Source organism: Pelodiscus sinensis, chromosome 31 (genome assembly GCF_052426305.1).
Source record: "Pelodiscus sinensis isolate ZL-2025 chromosome 31, ASM5242630v1, whole genome shotgun sequence".
Lineage (NCBI taxonomy): Eukaryota > Metazoa > Chordata > Testudines > Trionychidae > Pelodiscus > Pelodiscus sinensis.
The window spans coordinates 9,001,792-9,025,317 of NC_143082.1; the positions used below are offsets into that span (position 1 = coordinate 9,001,792).

At 53.3% G+C, this 23,526-nt stretch overlaps 1 protein-coding gene across 2 annotated transcripts in view; it reads left to right on the plus strand.

The window, feature by feature from the left end:
• The first annotated feature begins 5,245 nt into the window (after positions 1–5,245).
• The window catches only part of ENDOU (endonuclease, poly(U) specific), a 33,323-nt gene continuing 15,042 nt past the window's right edge, over positions 5,246–23,526 (plus strand). Inside the window, exons 1-5 of one of the 2 annotated variants that reach the window (XM_006134639.5) lie at positions 5,246–5,400; positions 13,594–13,796; positions 21,715–21,762; positions 22,616–22,750; positions 23,208–23,252. In XM_006134639.5, coding sequence (XP_006134701.2) covers positions 13,739–13,796; positions 21,715–21,762; positions 22,616–22,750; positions 23,208–23,252 — 286 coding nt within the window. In that variant the 5' untranslated portion in view covers positions 5,246–5,400; positions 13,594–13,738. Of the gene's footprint in view, positions 5,401–13,359; positions 13,797–21,714; positions 21,763–22,615; positions 22,751–23,207; positions 23,253–23,526 lie in introns of those variants that run through there. The other variant, XM_075902087.2, reaches the window with a different exon arrangement.

Sequence of the window (23,526 nt, forward strand, 5' to 3'; positions counted from 1 at the left end):
TGCATCAGGGAAGGGCAGACAAATAAGCAGTGGCAAATTTTTAAAGTTCTTCTATACAAATGCTAGGAGTCTGACTAATAAGACGGGTGAACTAGATAGTTCACCTCATATTGAAGGAGGAGATTGACATAATAGGCATCACTGAAACCTGGTGGAATGAGGAAAATTTGTGGGACACAATCATACCGGGATATAAAATATATCGGAAGGATAGAGCAGGCCTGGTGAGTGGCAGAGTGGCACTGTATGGCTGTGTCTAGACTACATGCCTCTGTCGGCAGAGCCATGTAGATTAGACACATAGGCAAAGGCAAATGAAGCCGTGATTTAAATGATCGCGGCTTCATTTACATTTACATGGCTGCCGCGCTGAGCCGACAAACAGCTGATCAGCTGTTTGTCGGCTCGCCCGCTAGTCTGGACGTTCCCCCTGTCGACATCAAAGCCCTTTGTTGGCAGCCCCGTTATTCCTAGTGGAATGAGGTTTACCGGGGCTGCCGACAAAGGGCTTTGATGTTGACAGGGGGAACGTCCAGACTAGCGGTGAGCCGACAAACAGCTGATCAGCTGTTTGTCGGCTCAGCGCGGCAGCCATGTAAATGTAAATGAAGCCGCGATCATTTAAATTGCGGCTTCATTTGCCTTTGCCTATGTGTCTAATCTACATGGCTCTGCCGACAGAGGCATGTAGTCTAGACACAGCCTATGTGAAAGAGAATGTAGAATCAAATGAAATAAAAATATTAAATGAATCATCATGTTCAATAGAATCGCTATGGATAGTAATTGAATGCTCCAATAATAAGAATTTAGCAGTAGGGATATATTACCGACCACCTGACCAGGACAGCGATACTGACACTGAGATGTTGAGGGAGATTAAAGAGGCTACCAAAATAAAGAACTCTATAATAATGGGGGATTTTAATTATCCCCATATTGACTGGATACATGTCACCTCAGGAAGAGAAGCGGAGATAAAATTTCTCAATGGCTTAAATGACTGCTTCTTGGAGCCGCTGGTACAGGAACCCACAAGAGGAGAGACAATTCTCAATTTAGTCCTGAGTGGAGCTCAGGATCAGGTCCAGGAGATAACCATTACAGGAACGCTTGGGAATAGTGACCATAATATAATAACATTTAACATTCCTGTGGTGGGAAGAACACCTCAGCAGTCCAGAACTCTGGCATTTAATTTCAAAAAGGGGAATTATACAAAAATGAGGAGGTTAGTTAAACAGAAATTAAAAGGCACAGTGACTAGAGCCAAATCCCTGAAAGCTGCATGGAAACTTTTTAAAGACACCATAATAGAGGCCCAACTTAAATGTATACCCCAAATTAAAAAACATAGCAAGAGACCTAAAAAAGAGTCACTGTGGCTTAACCACCATGTAAAAGAAGCAGAGAGGGACAAAAAGGTATCTTTTAAGAATTGGAAGTCCAATCCTAGTGGGATAAATAGAAAGGAACATAAACACTGTCAAATCAAGTGTAAAAAATGTAATAAGAAAAGCAAAAAAAGATTTTGAGGAACAGCTAGCCAAAAACAAATAACAAAATGTTTTTTAAGTACAATAGAAGCAGGAAGCCTGCTAAAAAAACCTGTGGGTTTCCTAGACAATTGAGATATAAAAGGAGCAATCAAGGATGATAAAGCCATTGTGGAGAAACTAAATGATTTCTTTGCTTCAGTCTTCACCGCTGAGGACATTAGGGAGATTCCCAAATCTGCACCATCCTTTGTGGGTGATAAATCTGAGGAACTGTCCCGGATTGAAGTGTCATTAGAGGAGGTTTTGGAACAAATAGAAAAATGTAATGTCAACAAATCTCCGGGACCGGATGGCATTCATCCAAGGGTTCTAAAAGAACTCAAATGGGAAATTGCTGAACTATTATCTGTGGTTTGTAACCTATCCTTTAAATCCTAATGATTGGAAGGTAGCCAACGTGACACCAATATTTTAAAAGGGCTCTAGAGGTGATCCTGACAATTACAGACCGGTAAGTCTAACTTCAGTACCGGGCAAATTAGTTGAAATAACAGTAAAGAATAAAATTGTGAGGCATGTAGAAGAACATAATTTGTTGGACAAAAGTCAACATGGTTTCTGTAAAGGGAAATCATGTCTTACTAATCTATTAGGGTATGTCTACACTACCCTGCTAGTTTGAACTAGTGGGGTAATGTAGGCATACCGCACTTGCAAATGAAGCCCGGGATTTGAATTTCCCGGGCTTCATTTGCATAAACTGGGCACCACCATTTTTAAATCCCTGCTCGTTCGAACCCCGTGCCGCGCGGCTACACGCGGCACGAACTAGGTAGTTCGGACTAGGCTTCCTAGTCCGAACTACCGTTACTCCTCATTCCACGATCTCCGCACTAGGCACAGGAAAGTGGCCGTCTAGGGCAGGAGAGCTGCCAGCCTGGCCACCCAAGAGCAGGTGTGCAAGAGAATCAAGGGGGTCCACTGAGACCCCCGACCCTGAGCCCTGAGCTTACAATGGCCGTCCTGGGTCAGACCAAAGGTCCATCTAGCCCAGTAGCCTGTCTGCCGACAGCGGCCAACCCTAGGGACCCTGGAGGGGATGGACTGAAGACAGTGACCAAGCCATTTGTCCCATGCCATCCCTCTCCAGGCTTCCACAAACTTTGGGCTGGGACACCACTCCTACCCCCTGGCTAATACCACTCCATGGACCAAACCTCCATGACTTGATCTCACTTCTCTTTAAACTCTGTTCTAAGTTCTAGCCTTCACAGCCTCCTGCAGCAAGGAGTTCCACAGGTTGACTCTTTGCTTTGTGAAGAACAACTTTCTGTTACTAGTTTGAAGCCTGCTACCCATTCCTTTCCTTTGGTGTCCTCTAGTCCTTCTAGTATGGGAACTAATGAAGAACTTTTCTGTATGCACCCTCTCCACCCCACTCATGCTTTTATAGACCTCTATCCTGTCCCCCCTCAGTCTCCTCTTTTCTAACCTGAAAAGTCCCAGTCTCTTTAGCCTCTCTTAATATGGGACCTCTTCCAAACCTCTGAACATTTTAGTTGCCCTCCCCTCTCCCACCTCCTTTGCCCAGTCTCCCCAAGTTTTGTTCAATAAAGAGAGATTCTATTTTTGACCACACGTTTTCTTTATTTTGTACATCAGGAAGGGGGGCTAGGGAAGGGTAAGTGGAAGGAGGTGAGGGAGGAATGGGGTACGAGCCACCGATGGGGAGGACTGGGCTGGCTCTGCGTGCTTCTGGGGCTGGAAGCTCTCCTGCAGCCCCCCAATTGCCCCCTTTCCCCAGATGGCAGCCTGCGGCAAGTGCAGCCGGTCTGATGGCCGAGTGCTGTGATGTGCCCAGTGTGGGTACTCCGGGCACTCCAAGACAGGACTGGTTTTCAAGCAGGGCACCCCTGAGAACTGTCTGTCCGGGGTGGGGGTCGGGTCCCTTTAAGCACAGCCCTCGGCTAGCCTGAGGCAGCAGCTCCACGCTCTAAGTCCTCATCTGATGCCCTGCCGGCACTGCTTCCGGCCATTCTTAACCCTGGTTCAGGGTCCACTTAATGTGGACATGCTAGTTAGAATTAGCAAAACGCTAATTCGAACTAGTTTTTTAGTCTGGATGCATTAGTTCGAATTAGCTTAGTTCGAATTAACTAATTCAAACTAAGTTAGTTCAAATTAGCGCTGTAGTGTAGACATACCCTCTGAAGATCCTGGTGGTCGGGGTCGCTGTCATTGAACCAGGCTGGTCCCCACCTGAAGATGTCGCTCTTGTTCCACCAGCTGTTCAAGTTTAGAGGAACAAATTCAATCGCTAGTCCTGTGGAAGAGTTCAGCAGTGTACACATCCAACAGTCCATGGCGTCAGCAGCTGAGACAATGGTTCGGATGGCATTCTGGAGAGGGTGTTTGGGAACGGTGGAGGCTGCTGTGGCCACAAGGAAAGTTACAATGAATCCGACATCATGCTGTGGCTCGAGTCGAGGTCTGCCACACAACCAAGTTTTGTGTGGGTATGAACAGTAGTATTCCAGTTTACCACTTTCGATTCTAAAAGAAAGCACAAAGTCAGCCGGTCTTGGATACAATCCAAGCCTCAGTTATAGTTATTGGCATCCTTCCAGGACTTAAGGTGGTCCACACCCCTTTTCCTTTATAAGTTTGGAGAACGTGGGTCTGTGTTCCAAGGCTGGGGTGTTTAATTACAATGGTGTCCCCAGAGCATATGTGGAGTCCGTCAGTGGTGTGTTTTGGGCTGGAGAGGTTCTCCCTGTGGGAAAGAATCCTCTACTGATAGGGCTACCCGGAGGGGTTTGCTGGTTGTTCAGCCGCTGAACTATGACGTCTAGTCTGTCTCCCCATGTACCGTTCGTGGGCTTTAAGTGGTGCTTTAGCAACCCATTCCATCTGTCAATTATGCCATTGGACTGGGGTCGGTACGGGAGGTGAAAGGTCCACTGAACTCCGTTCTGGAGGGCCCACTCCTGAACTAGCTTATTCTTAAAGTGTGAGCCATTATCTGAGTTGTATTTCTTGGGGTGTTGGAACGAGTGCTGTTAAGTGGTTTAGTCCCGTGATGGTTGACAACCCCATTGCCAATCGGGTCGGGTAGGCAAAGCCGATTCCCGAGACAACCTCCACTCCAGTCAAAACATACTACACCTCAGTCTGGTGGAGGGTAATGGGCCAATGTAATCAATTTGCCAGGTTGCCCATGGTGTTTTTCCCTCTCGTATTCTCGCAAACCTCTGTCTCTCGTTAACGTGCTTTCGGGTCTCAGCACAAAGAGCACAGGCTTGTACTAAGTCCCTAGCTTGCTGATGGGTGATAGGCCACCCTCTGATATGTGCCTGCCTCACCAGTTCCTCACTGCCTGTATGCCCCAGAGTCTCGTGTAGCCATGTGTATGAGCATTCCCAATCCACCTGGGTGGCAGAAATCTGGGCTATCGCATAGGCTAAGTTATTTAATTGGGCAGCCAGAGCGTTGTTCTGTTGGTGGGCTGACACGTGACCTATGCTTAGGGTTAGCTGGGTTGCATGGTGATAGATCCACTCCCAGTATTCTAATCCCCAGACTGGTTTTCCTCCAATCATCCAGTGGTTATTTTTCCAATTAGTTATCCACTGGGTGGCTCCTGCCCATACAGCATAGGAGTCTGTGTAAACAGTGCTAGCACCTACCTCACAGGCCACCTTAATTGCCGCTAATTCTGTGAGCTGGGCGGATCCCTCTATGTCAGTAGTCAGAGGCGCGGTGGAGTTATCAGCTGGGACTGCTGCAGCCCTTCCTTTCCACTTTCCCTTTATCAGTTTAGCACTGTCGTCTGTAAACCAAACTCCGTCAGGGCGAGACGGATCAAATGGCGCAGCGTCTCGGATAGGAGATGGTTGTGGAGGTAGGTGATATTCGTCGGGCATTCCCACCTTCCACAGAGATTCTTTAATCATGGTGGGGTTTTGTGCGGTGTCTGCACCACCTACCTTGTGGTGTATGTAAAGCGCCCACGTTTGAATGGTCATTTTCTGTGCTACACGAGGCGGTAGCTCTTTCCCTTCCAATATAGGTTTAATAATTGGAAGAGGAGTGTGAATGGTTACATCCCGGGTCTGGGTTAACTCCTCGGTCTCCATTAAAGCCGTGTAGGCTGCCAGGAGCACCTTCTCATATGGAATGTAATTTCCCTGCGACCCTTGCCACGACTTAGAGCTGAATTGTATGGGGCACTGGGGTGCAGCTTCACTTTCCTGCCATAGGGCATAGGAAATTCCTGTAGTTCCTATGGTGAGGTATAGGTGGAACGGGGCATCGGGATGAATTGGACCAAGAGCTTGATATGTGTGTAACTCGCTTATTAGCTGCCTCAAAGCTTCCTCATGTGCTGGGGTCCATTCCCAAGTGGCACTTTTCTTTAATAGGTTGTACATCGGCCGGGCGATCACAGCAAAGCCGGGCACATGCTTTCTCCAAAAGCCCAAAACTCCCAGGCTACGTCTAGATTGGCATGATTTTCTGTAAATGCTTTTAACGGAAAAGTTTTCTGTTAAAAGCATTTGCGGAAAAGAGTGTCTAGATTGGCACAGACGCTTTTCTGAAAAAGCACTTTTTGTGGCAAAGCGTCCGTGCTAATCTAGATGCGCTTTTGCGCAAAAAAGCCTCAATCATCCTTTTTCTGATGGGGTGGCAGATTCCTCTTTTGGGACGGTGTGTGTAGGCGTATCAATACTGGTACCAGCCAAAGGTCACCTGCTGACCCAATTGCCGTTGTTATCTGGTTCCTGTCTAGCATCCAGGGCTGTTGTTATTCATAGACTCATAGACTTTAAGGTCAGAAGGGACCATTATGATCATCTAGTCTGACCCCCTGCACAGTGCAGGCCACAGAATCTCAACCACCCCTCTTAGAATAATCCTCTCACCTAGATCTCAGATATTGGAGGCCCTGGAGCCTTTGAAGGATTCAAGTTTCGCTCTCAAGGATTCTCTCTCCCAAGGATGTCAGAGGGAGGAGGGGGAGGGGAGGGGGTTCTGTCTGGCTACACCCCCGCAGTGAGCTGGGCCCTAGCTGGCTACCCCTCACTGCTGCCCTCGAGGTCCCAGCTGGCTGACCCCTCACCACTGCCCCCTCCCCAGAGCTGGGCGCTGGCTAGCTGCCGCCTCTCCTCAATCCCTGGGCTTGGAATGTCTCACTGAGGAGAAGTGAGGAGCGGGACCCCACCAGTCACCTCTGACAGCCCAGGCACTGGCCTCTGCTGCTGTCCCTGACTATTTCTATGGCTGCTACGGGAGCGGAGGAGGCTCTCAGGGACCCATGTCCCTGCCTAATGCCCACAGCTCACAGACCCCCAGGGCAGTGGTGCTCTGCAGCCATTGGAGGCCCTTTCCAGGCCTCCCCTCAGTGGAGGACACATGGGACTGGGGGGATTCAGCCCCATTTTCGCCCCACAGATGAAACTGCTCTGGATCTTTTGAGATGAGTGACGGGGACGTGGCAGCGCTCCGGGGCCAGGAGGGGAAGGAAACCGTCCAGTGGAAGGCAGGTGTTGGGAGTGTGGGCCACAGCAGCCATGGGTTCCACTAGCAACAGCTAGTGGGTCTGACACCTTCGCACGGAGGGCCTGGGTCTTTCCTCATGTGGGTTTTACGTTTGCCTGACTCCGGCATAACTGAGATCCGGATCAGGCCCCAAGCTCTGATGACGCATGCGACGGGGCACAAGCAGAACACCCCCTCCAGAGGGTACAAAGGCCTGGCAGCGCGGGGAGAAGAGCACACGGGCATCACAGTCAGGTTCCTCGGCCTCTGCTGCCAGCCTGGGCCAGCTTAGGTCAATCACAGCAGTTTATCATTACGGGCCCCTGGGGGAAAGTCACAGGCCTGCTTAGAACAGGTGTTTCACCCTCCTGAGTCTGTTGATAGCCAGAGCCCCCCATGTTCAGCAGATGAGTCTGCTCCCCAAATGTCCTGGAGACCAGTTGAGTCACTTTGCAATTATTCTGCTTAGGCAGCTGTGCCAGCTCTGCTCATTGGGCAAGCCGAGGCCCAGTGAGTGCTGTGTCACTGTGGAGTCTGGTCCTCTCCCAGCTCCGCTGTCTGGGTGGCAGGGCCCAGCTCCCAGGTGCCTGGCTCGGCCCGACTCCCTGCCATGGCTCGGTGCTGGGACGGGAATGTGCTCCGCTCCCCCCAAGCAACTCTGCAGCTGCTATGCCCCTTCTTTGCTCCATGGGCCCACATGGCAGTGCTCAGACCCAGGGCAGGGAGGGTGGCAGGGTGCACATGGGCACCCACAATGCCTAGCTGCCGGCCAGGGCCCATGGAGAGTGACAGGTGGGCGGAGAGATCCCCTAAGAAGCAGCAAAGGGAGTGCACGCTAACAGAAGAGGGATGCGGCTTGTGGGGAGAGCAGTTTGGTGACACAGCCTCGCCCCTTGCTCCCAGCCTCAGCTCAGCCCATGGTCCTGACTATTTGGGGGGAGTAAGGGGCTGGGCTCCTGGGTGGTGGGAAAATGGGAGCCCCCCGCCCTCAGAGGTTCCTGGCCCGGCTGGCCTGGAACCAAATGCTGCTGCCCTGGGCCAGCTGCACTGGTTTACTCAGAGTGGCCCATTGGAGGGGCTTTAGAGCAGTAGAGTGGAGACTGGAGGGCTAGCGGCTGGTGCTGGGATGTGGAGGCTTTTCCCCCTTTCCAGGGCCGACTCAGCAGCAGCAGAGAGCTGGTGCCAGCTGATGTTCTATCTAGTGACTCATGGATTGAGTCTGGGGGTTCTCAGAGAACCTGCCATCAGACAGCTGTCCACCAATCAGAAATACCCGCTCCAGCAAAGGATCCCAATTGGACACAGACAGCCCACGGGCTGCAGAGCGTGTGACCCGGCCCTGCCCGCGGAGAGTGCACCTTGCACAGCACTGACTGCGGAGCTCATGGCTTGTAATGCATGTGCCCGGCATCCCCCCAGCCAGCTGCTGTGCCAGGCCAGTGCAGAATGAGCCCAGCGCTGGAACAGTGTGCAGAGCCAGAGCCAGAGCCAGGCCTGTCCGTTGCCCTCGCAGCCTAAGCCCCCCTCTAGAACAAAGAATTTCCAGTTGCCCACTTAACTGGCTTGGGGCTAAGGGACAGGGTGGCGTGATAGCTGGGACAAGGGGGGACCACAGAGTGAATGGGGGACACCTTAGGGTCACAGGGGAGACAGCAGCAGGAATAAAGGGGCAGTTTGTGCCGATGTTCCAGCAGCACAGTATACTATAGCACAAAAGATCCACGAGCCCAACCCGTCTCCTTTAAACCCCCAGCAAATGGGCCATGGTTTCCAATCCACCATTCCTAGATTCTCAGCCAATGGCTTGTGGGCCCCAACCCACCACCCCAGGTCCCAGGCTTAGAGCAGACTCAGGCCTTGACCAGCGCCCGATCCCACCCCTGCTTTGGCCCTGTCACTCCCTGGGCCTGGCTGAGCAGAGCCCATCTCCTCCCTCTTGGGTGGGGGACAGGCAGTTCCCAGCCATGAGCACGAGAGGGCGCAATGGCTGCTGCCAATGGTGGGAGAAGGGGCCGCAGAACATGTGGGATGAAACGTAAGAGTGGGGAGCACTGCCCCCTCCCTCCTCTTCTGCCCCTGAGTGCTCCTCTCCTCCTCACCCCTCCCACACTCGCCTCTGGTCCATCCCCCTTTTCCCACCTCTCCCTGATTCCGCTGCTCCCCCCCTCCATTCTCCCCACCCCTTCCCCATAGCCCCTAACTGGCAGGGGCATTAAGGGAATTTCTGATGCAGGAGATGGTTCACCAGAAAGGCCAGAAGTCCAAAGTGAAGAGACCTCGGGGGTTTCGCTGGGATGCTCCTGCAGGGACCAATAACTGTGGCCTGGGGGGCCAGGAGCCCTGGGCAAAGAGGGAAGCAGGAGGACAAGGGGTAACCCAGTCTGGCTAATGCCACATCCAGGGGTGATTCAAGCCAGACAGGGATCCTTCTGGAAATGGAAATGCCACCCCAGCAGAAGACACAGGAGCAAAAACTGCCCCAGAGGCTGGGAGCAGAGAACTGGAACTTGCAGAGCAAAAAACAACACAAATGAACAGAGATTCCGGAGGATGTGGGGCAGGAAGCCTCTGGGAGAACAGAGGGACGGATGGTTTCCTGGGGCAAAGGGAACTGGGAGGAGTCCAAGAACATTGCAGAGAAGCTAAGGCCATGTCTGCACTGGGCACACTGAGCGTTCCTCCCCGTTAGCAGTTAGCTAGCACTAGGGAAGGGTTAACATGTGTCACCAGGATAATTAAACACTAGGCTGCCCTCTAGTGTTCTTCTTAACCCAGTAACCCGAGAAATGTCTTTTCTTGGCTCCCCCAGAGTTATAGATCCATAGATTCCACGGCCGGAAGAGACCATTTAACCTCTTCCAGCTCTGTCGATCACTCCTCCGCTCCTGGTGACGCGGGGGTGCAGGATCAAGTCATCCACTAGTGGCAGTGACACTCATTGTCAGTAGCTAACAGCTAGATGCAGAGTTAACGTCGCTGTGGTGCTGGCAAACCAGGGGACCGCTCCTGCTGAGGTTTTAGGCCACAGCTGCAGGGGCACTCACTTAGAGGGGGCAAGAGGGAGGCTTCCAGCCCCCCCCCCCCCCACCATGGCATTTCAGCATAGGTCATAGCCTCAAGCAGAACTCTGAACTGAGTGGGGAATGCGCGTTCTCCGGTGCTGCTCCCAGCTTGTGCTCCTGGGGCCGGGAGTCAGGGGTTTGGTTATAAACGGAGGAAGGGTGACTCTGATACACAAGGGCTGGTAATTCAATGAAGGAACTGGACGTCTTTAGAAGAGCCTGTGAAACAGGAAGTGCGTGCGTGTGCGTGTGTACAGAACGCTGGGGACTCAGAAGACGCACCGTCATTGCTACATTCAGAAAAGAGGGAGACGTGAGGGGGTGAGAGAAAAGAAGGGGCCAAACCCCAGGGAAGGGCTGGCAGTGGTGCAGAGAAGTTCCCACTTCCCCTGTGGTACTTCTGTGGCCCCGTCACCATGGTACCTGAGCGCCTCACTATGCCAGTCTCCTCCCAGCCCCAGGGAGGCTGAGCAGGGCCATTATCGCAATGCACAGGGGGCACACACAGACTAAGGGCAGATTTGCAAAGGCATGTGGGCACCTAGTGGCATTTTCAAAAGCAGCCAGAAGGTTTTGGTGCCTTGTTAACCCCACTAAAGGCTGAGCTGCGTCTTTGGGTGCCTAGAACCTTTCAAGTTCTGTCCCTAAGGTCCTGGCCGGTGACCCCACTGGCAGTCTGGTCTGGGAGAGGGGGGAGTAGAACCCAGGTCTTGCTCCCTGGCACTCTGCCCCTGCTGCTCCCATTGGCCGTGATTCCCAGGCAATGGGAGCAATGGGGGGTGGGGTGGAGCCTGCAGGCAAGCACAGGGACAGAGCTTCCATATGCTGTAGTTTCTCCAGGTAGGTGGCAGGGAGGGGAAATAGCAGCACACAGAGCTGCTTCCTCCCCCCACCAGGCAAAGCCCTCCCTCCCCTGAGCTGCTTCCTCCCTCCGTCAGGCGAAGTCTCCCCCCCCCAACCCAACAGCTGCATCCTACCCCCATCAGGCAGAACCAGCCATGCAGGGGCTTTAGCGCTGGCTTCCTGCTGCCATAGATTTCCCATTTCACTTCAAAGAGGGCGAAAAGCATTGTTGCAATGCTCATCATTTTGTCCTGCATCTTGTGATAATTACTGTTTTCCTTGAAGCCCCAGCTCCTGGAGTCCAGTGGGCATGTGATGGTTTCCGCCTTCCTTCTTAAAGTTTCTAGCTCTCATGGCTGTGGAGAAAGTGTCAAAACGTGACCCCAGTGCACCCTAAAAGCTCAAAAAGTGGAAGGCAAATTAAAACCCACCAGATCTGTTATGTGTACATGAACTCATGATTTTTAAGCCAATCTCATGATTTTTGGTGAGCCTAACTCATGATATTTGACCATTTGGGTTTGGCACTACTGTGAAAGTGACTTTGAAGTGTCAGTTTCACTCCTGTTTAAAGTCAGTTTCTAGTTTATCATTTGTAGTGGGGTCACACTGGTAGAGCCCCAGGCAGCTGCAGTATAAACTTATGGGGCCTTGTCCTAGTTGGATGTTTCCAAAAGTTAGTCCGGGCTGTCCCCTGGGATCTGACCAAGGAGGTCAGCCAGAGAGACAAAGCTTGCAGGATGGAGTTCGCTACAGCTTGGCTCTGCTTTAATCTCCATTTCTCTGCTAACCTAAGGACTTTCTTTTGGCCCAATCCTCTTTCACAACAAGACAAACAGGATCAGCATCTCCTTCATTTTGCTTTCTCCACATAAACAGTTTAACAAGAGATGAAATCTATTACTTAACATGCTACTTAACACCTTTCACCAAGGGTATAGGACAGTGATAAGAAGGGATGGAGATTCCACAGCCATGGGGACTAGAAACTTTAAAAAGGAAAGCAGAAATCATTACTTAGGAGATTTTTGAACAGCCACTGGCTTTGTACAGATATGCCAAATGAGAGGTCAAGTGAAAGAAAACTACCTTGGCATCCACAAGTGCCTATTACAATCCTGGTGAAGGAGCGATAAGTTTCATAGCAAAAATTGATTTCAGCCTTACTGAAGCTAGCGGTTAAATACTGCACAGACACTTAGTATGAATTCACAATTCCACAGGAATCTGAAAGTTACCAAGGCAATTTTCCCTTGTAAGGTATCATGATCAGCTTTTTACTCCCTCCTCCCCCTCAATACAACACATGGAAATTAGGAAAAATATTTCCCTAGGTGGATGGGGAAGCCCTGGGATGGGTTCCCTAGGGAGGTGGTGGAATCTCCATCCCTAGAGGTGTTTAAGTCTCAGCTTGACAAAGCCCAAGCTGAGTTGATTTAGTTTGGATTAGTCCTGCCTTGGGCAGGGGGCTGGACTTGATGACCCCCTGAGGTCTCTTCCAGCTCTATGATAAGACTTCTGCTGAGTTCCAGATAAGTAATGGTCTCAACCATTTTGCCCTCACTGAGTGTCACTGCAAATGCTGGCTGAGGTGACCTAATCCCTGAAGAGTGGACGTGTCTCCACCAGGAATCTGCCTCAGCTGGACTCACTGAGCCGAGCTCATAGAATGAGGCAGGAGGGCAGGAGACGGGGAGGCTGAAGGAAGAGGAAGACCCCTTGGATGATCCTCAAAGGACTGTCCCAAAGCTGGAGGCACCAGTCTAGCACCAATCATCTGGACATGACCGAAATAAGCTGGGGAGGGCTCGGAACTCCCCCTCCCCTGGGGCATGGACCAACTTGTCACTGTCAGGGGTCAGGAGCTGGGAACTTGCCTAGGGCAGGCTGTCCCGTGGCTGCCCCCGCCGGGCTCCTAGCACCTTCCTCTGAAGCCACTAGGCTGAGAGTCTGCACCACAGGCCACTGGGCTAGAGGCACCCTGGTTTGATCCCATTTGGCAGCCCCCATGAGCTGGGTCCTTGGCGGTTCCCTGCCAACTTATACAATGAGTTCTGGGACTGGAAACCAGCAGGACCAGCTGGGCGTCTCCCGGCGTCTCTGCAGTAACATGACTGAGGGCCCCAAGGCGCAGGGGAGCTCTGGCAGTGCCCTGTGACACCTCTAAGGGAGGGGCTGGAATGGGGCTCTCCATGGGGCCCTGGGAGACCACAGGGGGCGTTGATCATTGCACAGGATGTGCCAACAGCCAGGCCGAGGAGCCGGATGGGGAACTGGTGACTAGCCCAGTGAGTGCAGCAGTGGTTTGATTTGCGTGTTTCCCCTTTAGCCCCTGGCCAGCTCACACTGCAGCCCGTCTGCTGCAGGATGGCAGGGCCGGGCCCAGGCCAGTGAGTGCCAGCAGCACACGCCCCTGTGAGTGGGCACTCCAGGATGTCTCACCCATTGGCTGATTTCTAGTACCAGAGCACCCAGTGTCCTGGGGCCACAAACGTGTTGCAGCAAGTGGGGCAGAGCTAGAGACTCAGCTGGAATTTCCAGCCTGCCGCCTACCTACAGCAGCCAAATCTTTTAAAAAGTGGATTTTCTTTGGCACTCCTCTGCACGGCTCACCAGGTGTCCCCGGCTCTCTCACTCTCTCCTCCCACAAGGGACCAGCAAGCCTCCTCAGTGCCCTCTGGCACTGCCTCCCACCGCCCACAGAGAGAGCAGGGCCCCGCAGATCCGCACTTGGGAATCTGGGAGTCTCCTTCTCACTGACATCTTGGGAGCTTCATCTGCTGCTTCTCCGTGACAATGAAGACTTGGATCCTGCTCCTCACCGCAGGAATTGCCTGCAGTGTGGCCTCTGACAGTGAGTAGAGATGCTTTGCTTCACATGATGCTATGACGGCCAGCGGCTCTTCCCAACAGGGCTTTGGCTATGGAGGGGTCTGATGCTTCTTCCCATTGGGACACTGAGCAGCTTGGGGGTGACTAGATAACAAGCGGGGAAGGGGAAGGTAAGAGAGTCCTATGGGAAGGTAACAGGATCCTGTATCAGAGGCCTGGTCACCCCAAGCACCTCTAGGAAGTCTCCAGCTCCTTGTGGACAAGAGAATCCGATAAAGTAGAAACTGGTGGCTGTTCTAGTATGTGCAGTGTTGTAATGACACAGCCAGAAGTGCTGGATCTAGGGGCCTGCCACACCCCCTGGCTCTCAGCTTCCCCCCACAAACAAATTGTTCCAGTCCCCTGGGCTCAGCCTCCCCTTGGGTTATACCCCGCGCAGATACACACCTGTGAATATTTTACTCCCCAGCCTTTCAAACTTAGCCCTTTGCTTTCTGTCCAAGACAGGTTGTGAGGGGCTCTGATTTGTTTTTCATTCATAGCTAGTTTGTGAGATACTTTCCAGGGCTGCTCGGCAGATAGGACTCAGCAGATGGGACACTGGAGAAAGTCCAGGGAAGGGCAACCAAAATGATACGGGGTCCGGAGCACATGACCTACGAGGCGAGGCTGCGGGATTTGAGCTTATTTAGTCTGCAGAAGAGAAGAGTGAGGGGGGATTTGGTAGCAGCCTTCAACTTCCAGAAGGGAGGTTCCAAAGAGGATGGAGAGAGGCTGTTCTCAATGGCGGCAGATGGCAGAACAAGGAGCAATGGTCTCAAGTTGCAGTGGGGGAGGTCTAGGTTGGATATTAGGAAAAACTATTTCCCTGGGAGGGTGGGAAGCACTGGAATGGGTCCCTAGGGAGGGGGTGGAATCTTCATCCCTAGAGGTTTTTAAGTCCTGGCTTGACACAGCCCTGGCTGGGATGACTGAGTCAGGGTTGGTCCGGTTTTGGGCAAGGAGTTGAACTCCATGACTCCTGAGGTCTAGGATTCTCTGATTCTCTCCCAGGGCTGGGTGGAGGCCCATGATTTGATCCTCAGACACCTTCTTTCACAAATCTCCCCACTGCGCCCCGCACGTGGCTAGGCAGCACTGAGGGAGCAGGGTGTGACTCGCGCTGATGCTACTCTGGTGACGTCAGTGGCTAATAAAAAATTCCCTCGTGACTTTTTCTCTTTAAGCAATAAAGGCAACATGACGAAATCACCAGACCCAAACACCCAGGGTTAGGAACCATGCACTGTGCGCTCCCCCTCCCCCCCCCCCCCCCCCCGCCTGCAGGCTGCGGCTCTGCCTGGGTTTCGCAGCCATGGAGACAGAGAACAGAGTGAGGCTCATGTGCTATGGAAAAGGAAATTGCCCTGTTCTGATGCAGCACATCCGTGAGTGATCACATCCGTGCAACAGCTGATGGCGCTGGGAGCAGGCACGCTCTGTGACCAGGCCTGGGAGGGGTTTTAGCTATGTCCCCTGATACGAAGGACCTGACCTTCCCAACCCGCAGCCGTCCCCTTTTTCGGTCTGGCTGAAATCAGCCCCTTTGCAGAGTCCCAGCCCCCTGCTCTGCTGTCCCCCTCGGCAGTGTTGTGACAACTCTGCTCCCACAGTGGCTGAATTGCAGGGTCTTTGGGCGATCTCCCTAGGCCTGGGCAGGCTTTGGTGGTTGTTGCTTCATCTGCCCTGGAGCTGGCAGCAGAACTGCAGGGGCCCAGGGAGACAGCGGTGGATTTAGGGCAGGGTGAGCGGGGCAGCTGCCCCGGGCCACACGCTTCCCAAGGCCCCTGGACCCCGCAGCACTCTCATCCACCCCTGCAGGGAGATTTTCAGGGCACGGCTCATGATCCAGCACATCAGGCACCATCAGAGCCTGGAAAAATTCAGCTTTTCAATGAAAAACTGAAAACTCAAACACCAAATTTTTCTCTTTTGGAGTTTTTGGTTCTGTGGCAAGAAACCAGAATTTCCAGGTGCTTTCTGCAAACAGCTTCCTTTGTCAAATCCACGGCGATGGAAAATTTCCAACCCATCCATGTTCCCAGGTCCAGGAGGTGGCATTCACCAGACAGGGACAGCCCACGGGCCCAGCTAGCCCTGGTCCTGCCTCTGCCAGTGCAGGGGCCCTTCGGCAGGAGGCAAACCCGCCCACTCCTGAACTCCCAGGAAAGAGGGCACTTGTGCAATGCGGCAACACAGAAGGACCCTTTCCCCTTCCTGAGCAATGAGATTCGCCTTTGCCGCATGAGGATTACCTGGCTGTCCCTGTAACTGTTCTGACTATTGCAAGGGCAGAAGTTATTCTTGTTGATAAGTGACTAGTCTAAAATAACAGGGAGGAACCTTCTAAAGAACCTGGAATCCAGGAGGTGTCCGGGGATATTTCTGGAACGGAGTGGGTGCAAACAACAGGAAATCCATGCAGGGAAGACTCTGTGAAGCCGCAGACCTGGCTGCCCAGACCAGTAGGGAGCCCAATTCCCCCTTCTCCAGCGCCACGGGCAGTCCGTAGCCCTGTGCTGGGGGAGTGCGGAGTCGGAGTGATGCTGCCGCTAGAGCAGGGTTGTCTGGCCAGAATTGAAGAGCCTGAGCTCACTGCTAGTAATGTAAATGCAAATGCTTCTGCTGCCTGATTGGCCGGGGAGACTCAGGCTCAGCGCATGCAGTGAGCATTATGAAGCGTTTTCTGGAGCTGAAACCCAGCTGGCTGCTGACTGGACATTTACTGTCCCAGATCTTATATGGGGTAAGTTGCCTCCATCAAAGGAGGCTCTCCCTGAGAGAGCTAAGTCACCCCCCCAGTACTGATTGCATGTGCTGCCTGTGGCAGTAGTGCCTAGACCGGGGCCCAGGGTGCCAGGTGCTGTCCATGCACATGGACTCTGTGAGCCACTACTGAAAGGCGCATTGCTAGCTAGTGTGGTCTGCTTCTGCCCTCTGAGCAGCACATTGGTGCTAAAACCCTGCTACCCGCTAGCTTCAGCTCAACTAGTTAAGCTCCAGCCAAAGTCTGACAGCCCTTGTCTTGACTGGCTCTTCAGAAGGTGCTTGTTAAATGGAGCTTGATTGAGCTGGGGGTGTAACGTGGCCACCAGACAACGAACCCCCCTTCCAGTCCTGGGTTAGAAAAGGCCTGGGTGAGAGCCCTGCCCCAGACGGCTCAGGGGGGTATCACAAGAAGCAGGGACAGTGGAAGAGGGTGTTAGGGATGGATGCACATGGATCGATTCACAGGGGTCAATTCTCTGTACACGTCTGCTAGTCTGAGTCTTTCAATGGAGGTTACAAGCTATAATCCACATGCCAGGACTAGCCTGTAATCCCTCTGGGGCAGGGACTTTCCTGTTATTCGACGTTTGAGCAGCCCTGGGCCATGACTGGGGCTACTAGTGCTACTAGTCCACAAGTGGTAAATAAGAAGAATAAATAAAACTGAGCCCCATGACCCAGTGGTCACTTTCCTGGAAATACGGCGTAACCGTTCCACAGTGGGAATAATGAATCATTGGAACGATTTACAGGCCAGGGTGGTTTTGCCATCGCTGAAATGTTTAGTGAAGCTTGGATGTTGATCCTCGAAATAGTTCCGTGAGGATTATTCTGGGGGAACGTCCTCTGGCCTGGGTTATCCAGGAAGTCACACTAGATGATCGTGGGGTCTTGGAATCTAGACTCATGGTGGGACTGGTTTGCTAGCCAGGATGGCCTGCCAGGTATGGGCAAGGAGCATGAGTTTGATAGAGGAGCAGTGGAGAGATTCTTGTGAGGGGCGTGAGCTGGTCACACTGCAGGCAAACAACACTCCCATGGGATGGGCAACTAGGAATGGTGGGTGGGTCACATAAGGACATAAGAACGGCTAGAATGGGTCAGACCAAAGGTCCATCTAGCCCAGTGTCCTGTTTCCAACAGTGGCCAGTGCCAGGTGCCCCAAAGGGAGGGAACCCAACAGGTAATCCTCACATGATCCCTCTCCTGGGCCTTCCTTCACCTCAGTGGGCCACAGCAGTCTATGGCCCACCAGGGCTCCATTTGCAGCCTGTGGCTTTCCTGCCTGTCCCCCTCCCCTCTGTGCCTGGAGTGCACTGGGGCACCAGAGCCATGCACTTACCTGCTCTTCCCCCTCCCTCCAGCACTTTCGGAGGAGCCATGAATCACCTGGATCTCTGTCTCCACACCTTCCCCTCCCTCCCAGAGCTGGAACACCACAAACAGCTGATTTGCAGCATTCCAGCTCTGGGAGGGAGGGGGAGGAGCGGGGACGGAGCACCAATCAGATGATTCTTGGCTCCTCGGAAAGTGCTGGGAAGGGTGGGGAGGAGCAGGAAAGTGGGGCTCTGGTTCCCCCATGTGCGAGAGGCGTGTGGGGGAGGAGGGCAGCCAGGGGGCCTGTGGGCCACAGGTGGAGCCCCAGTGGGCCGCAGGTGGCCCACCACTGCTTTGAACTGACCAGGCAGTGTCCGGCATGGGCCAGGATCAGGAGTAGCCGAGTGGCCTATGGCCTCTTTGCCCCTGCAGGCATGCTCACTCCTCCCTCACTGGGCTGCATGGAGTGCAGGTCAGTGTCCGTTAGCTGCACTGGTGACTGCACCTCTAAAACAAACCAACAAAGCCACCCATAGCGGCTTTTAGTTCCCCTGACACAGGTCAGCCACGGAGACTCACCTGCTGTGCCAGAGTTTATGAGATGCACTTGAAAGCGGAGGCAATTAGCATTTGCCCTGGAGAGATTCCCAAGGTCCTGCCCTATGCCAGGACTGTGGGAAATTCCAAAGTTCCTGAGGCTTTAACAGGGGAGGGGCTGCTCCCCGTGTGCCTGGCTGCTTACAGAGGAGTGTTGTGGGAAACCTCCTGCAGGCAAATTCGATTGACTTACACAACCCTGCGGCCTCACTGTCTCTCTGTCGACCCTTCGACACTGAACTAAGCGCTTTGCCTCTCACACAAGTGGAGTAGGGAGCTGACATTTCAGGTGATTTAGATCAGCAGAAGGGACCTGGTAGTGTAGACGCATCAATTATTAGTCAACCAAAAGTGACTTCCATAGACACACGTCTGACGTGCAGACCAGGCCTTAGTGATTAGAGACTCTTTGGCTGTGTCTAGAATACATTCCTCTTTTGAAAGAGGAATGTAAATGAAGCAAATCGAAAGTGCAAATGAAGCACGGATTTAAATATGAGGAGTAACGGTAGTCCAAATTAGGGGCTTTAGTTCGAACTACCTAGCTCGTGCTGAGTGTAGCCACGGGCAGGGAGTCTGAACTACCGGGCATTTAAAAATGGTGGTGCCCGGGAACATGCAAATAAAGCCTGGGATATTTAAATCCCGGGCTTCATATGCAAGTTTGAATGACTGCATTAGCCACCCTAGTTCGAACTAAGGTGGCTAGTGTAGACATACCCTGAGCGCTTTTTCAAAAAAGGGGTTTCCAAAAGTGAAAGCGCAGTCTAGTCGGGGTTTTTTTTCCAAAAGAACCCAGTCTAGATGGGGCTTTCACTTTCGAAAAACCCTTTTGCGAAAAAGCGCTTGGACAAAAATATGCTAATGAAGCGCAGGATATTTAAATCTGCACTTCATTTGCATTTTCGATTTGCTTCATTTACATTCCTCTTTCACAAAAGGAATGTAGTTTAGACGTGCCCTCTGTGTGCAGCGGGGCCAGCATTAGGCTGAGACACAACCTCTATGCAGGCATTTCACCCCAAATATGTGTAAATCTTGTGTGTGTCTATATAAATATATGCATATGACTGGCTCTGGCTAATCCCAAATGGTCACCTGCAGCGGGCCTAGAGGTACATGTTAAAGGGACATTTACTCACCCCGAGTGAGCAAGGAATGGGCGGAGTCTTGGGACCAGGCTCCCATACACTAAGCAAGAGGCCACCAAGCAAAGAGTAACATGTAGTTGGTACAAACCAACAGTGATGTGCTTCTGCTTGGAGCAGGGGGGAAGGTCCCACTGCCTGGTACTGCCACGCCTGGGCCACGCCCAGATCAGCGAGTGCAGCCCCACTCAGCCCACTAGAGCCTCTCATGGGGTATGTCTACACTAGAAAGTTAGTTCGAACTAACGTCCGTTAGTTCGAACTAACTTTCCTAGGCGCTACACTAGCGCTCCGCTAGTTCGAACTTAATTCGAACTAGCGGAGCGCTTAGTTCGAACTAGGTAAACCTCATTTTACGAGGACTAACGCCTAGTTCGAACTAGCTAGTTCGAACTAAGGGCTGTGTAGCCCTTTAGTTCGAACTAGTGGGAGGCTAGCCCTCCCCAGGTTTCCCTGGTGGCCACTCTGGCCAACACCAGGGAAACTCTATGCCCCCCTCCCGGCCCCGGACCCCTTAAAGGGGCACGGGCTGGCTACGGTGCCCGTGCCAGGTGCAAGCCTGCCAGCACCCAGCTAGCAGACCCTGCACCTGGCACGGCACAGAGCCACCCACCCGATGTCCCCCAGCCCACCCCCTCTTGCCGGGACCAGGCTGGCGGCTCCCGGGAGCTTGCCCTGGACTGCAAGAGGCGGGCACCTTCCTGGGCTAGTGCGGACATCGTGGACCTCGTCCACGATCTCCGCACTAGGCACAGGAAAATGGCCGTCTAGGGCAGGAGAGCTGCCAGCCTGGCCACCCAGGAGCAGGTGTGCATGAAAATCAAGGGGGTCCACTGAGACCCCCGAGCCTGAGCCCTGAGCTTACAATGGCCGTCCTGGGTCAGACCAAAGGTCCATCTAGCCCAGTAGCCTGTCTGCTGACAGCGGCCAACCCTAGGGACCCTGGAGGGGATGGACCGAAGACAGTGACCAAGCCATTTGTCTCGTGCCATCCCTCTCCAGCCTTCCACAAACTTTGGGCAGGGACACCACTCCTACCCTCTGGCTAATAGGACTCCATGGACCCAACCTCCATGACTTGATCTCACTTCCCTTTCAACTCTGTTCTAAGTTGTAGCCTTCACAGCCTCCTGCAGCAAGGAGTTCCACAGGTTAACTATTTGCTTTGGGAAGAACAACAACTTTCTCTTACTAGTTTCAAGCCTGATACCCATTCCTTTCCTTTGGTGTCCTCTAGTCCTTCTTTAGGGGAACTCAGGAAGAACTTTTCTGAATGCACCCTCTCCACCCAACCCCTGCTTTTAGAGACCTCTATCCTGTCCCCCCTCCGTCTCCTCTTTTCTAAGCTGAACAGTCCCAGTCTCTGTAGCCTTTCTTCATCTGGGACCTGTTCCCAACCCCTGATCATGTTAGTTGCCCTCCCCTCTCCCAGCCTTTCTCTTCCCCTCTCCCACCTCCTTTTCCCAGTCTCCCCCAGTTTTGTTCAATAAAGACAGAGTCAATGTTGGAAGAAACGTTATCTTTATTTTGTACATCAATAAGAAGGGGGGCTACGGAAGGGTAAGTGGAAGGAGGTGAGGGAGGAATGGGGTACGAGCCCCCGATGGGGAGGACTGGGCTGGCTCTGCGGGCTTCTGGGGGTGGAAGCTCTCCTGCAGCCCCCCCAATTACTCCCTCTCCCCAGATGGCAGCCTGCGGCAAGTGCAGCCGGGCTGATGGCCGAGTGGTGTGATGTGCCCAGTGTGGGCACTCAGGGCACTCCAAGCCAGAACTTCTTTGCAAGCGGGGCACCCCTTAGAACTGTGTGTCCGGGGTGGGGGTCGGGACCCTTTAAGCACAGCCCTCGGCTAGCCTGAGACAGCATCTCCATGCTCTAAGTCCTCCTTTTATGCCCTGCCGGCACTGCTTCCGGCCATCCTTAAGCCCTGTTCAGAGTCCACTCAATGTGGACTTACTAGTTCGAACTAGCAAAACGCTAGTTCGAACTAGTTTTTAGTTCTAGATGCGTTAGTTCGAACTAGCGCTGTAGTGTAGACATACCCAATGGTCTTTTCTTTCCCTCTCTTGCAGCTGCTGAGGATACGGAGGAAACGGAGACGGGACCTCCCGACTCTGCCGGTGAGTTACTATTGATGCCCTGGGGCCGCAGTCCGGGAATCTCAACACTGGGAATTAACACAACGTGCTGTTAACTCCCTTGGTGGCCCGTCCCAGGGTGAAATTTACCCCGGGACAAGTCTGCGCTCACAAGCCGGAGGGTGGGGGCCAGGGATTCTCTGGCCAGCATGGGGCTCAGTCGGACAGTCACAATGGTCCCTCCTGGCTTTGGAATGACAGGAGCTATGAAACAGGGTCATATGGGGCTTACCAGCCGCCCAGGCCTCATGCTGACTTCCTCCTTCACCGAGCCTCCTAGCGCAAGGTCTGGCGGGACCAGAGGGACCGTCCACCCTGAGCTCCAGCACTGGCCATGGCACCACCCAGCAACCCCTGAGCCTGTCTCATCGCTCAGCACAGCCTGGTGGGCAGGTCTCAGCACAGGGGGACTCGCTGCGTGCTCTGCCCAGGGTGAGCTGCAGCCTCTGCCACCAGCAGAACCTCCCTGTCCAATGCAATCACCTCTCAAGGCCAGCCAACGCCAGGCTGGGAGCCAAATGTGGCAGGTCGAGACCATCGCTACTCACCTCTGCCCCGTGGCTTCCTGAGTGCAATCGACACCCTGCTGCCGGCCTGGGCCAGGACAGCCTCTCCGAGGGCTCGCGCTGCGGCGTCTGTGCACATGGCGCGGTGGCTCCGGTCACTGGTCGCTGAAAGGAACCTCCATCGCTCTGCACTGGCCTCTGGAGTGTGTGGCCTGGGCAGCTGCCGCAGTGTGGATCCGGGCCCATCTTGATTGGAGCAGCAGTGGGATTCCCACGGGACTAGCCCACCCCGCCTTTTCAGCCAAAGCTTTAATTTCCCTTTGCCCCAGGCTTGTACACTGATGCCGACTCCTGCAAGGGGCGCTGTCACGAGCGATACAACAGGGAGGATGAGTGTCATTGTAATACCAAGTGTGAAAAACATCGCAACTGCTGTGAAGACTACCACGTGCACTGCAGCAAGGGTGAGCAACCTCGGGGGCCCACGAGGCTGGGCTCTGGCCTGCTTCTCTGCCCGGCTGTCGTTCTCCCACTCCATCTGTCAGTATCCATTGGGGGGTGGCTCTTGGTTGGGGGAATTCTCATGGTTATTGGTCCCAAACAGAGTGCGCAGACCCACCCGGCAAAGCAAGGCACTGGCTGTGGGCACTCGTGTCTGCGGGGGTGGGTCCTTGGACGTGCCCTTGAGTGTGAAAATTGTGTGTGTGTGTTTGTGTGCGTGCGAGCCCATGTGTGATGCTGTCTTTTAATGAATAGACAACACTTTAGTGAGTAGACAACAGGCTGGGACTGCAATGCTCAGTTTCTCTTAATAACACCTTCAGTGTAAGTCCCCCAGAGTCCCCACAACCCGGGACGCCTGTGTCTGGGACTGGCTACAAAGGGATCTTTCGGTTTCTGTTTTCTTTTCACTGAATGTAGATGGGAGACTGAAGGACACTGCTTCCAGGCCTGCCCACTCCAGCGGTGAGTAGCCTCTCTTGGCGCTAGCAACATGTGTGACCTGAGGCCTTATTCCAGCCAGTCCCTGCCTCCGGTTCCCTGCATCCCAGGCTCTGCACCTGTGCTGTTGCTCTTCTGCATTTCTTACCAGGACAAAGTCTATGGGTTTCCAAAGCTGTGACTCTCACGAGTCAGCATCTTATTGTAAGTAAGGCAGTGAAGTGTAGTTAGCAGCCGGTGGCAGCACAGTGGTAGGGCCGTGTGCCGCAGAGGTCAGTGCAGGTCAGAACTTGTAGGT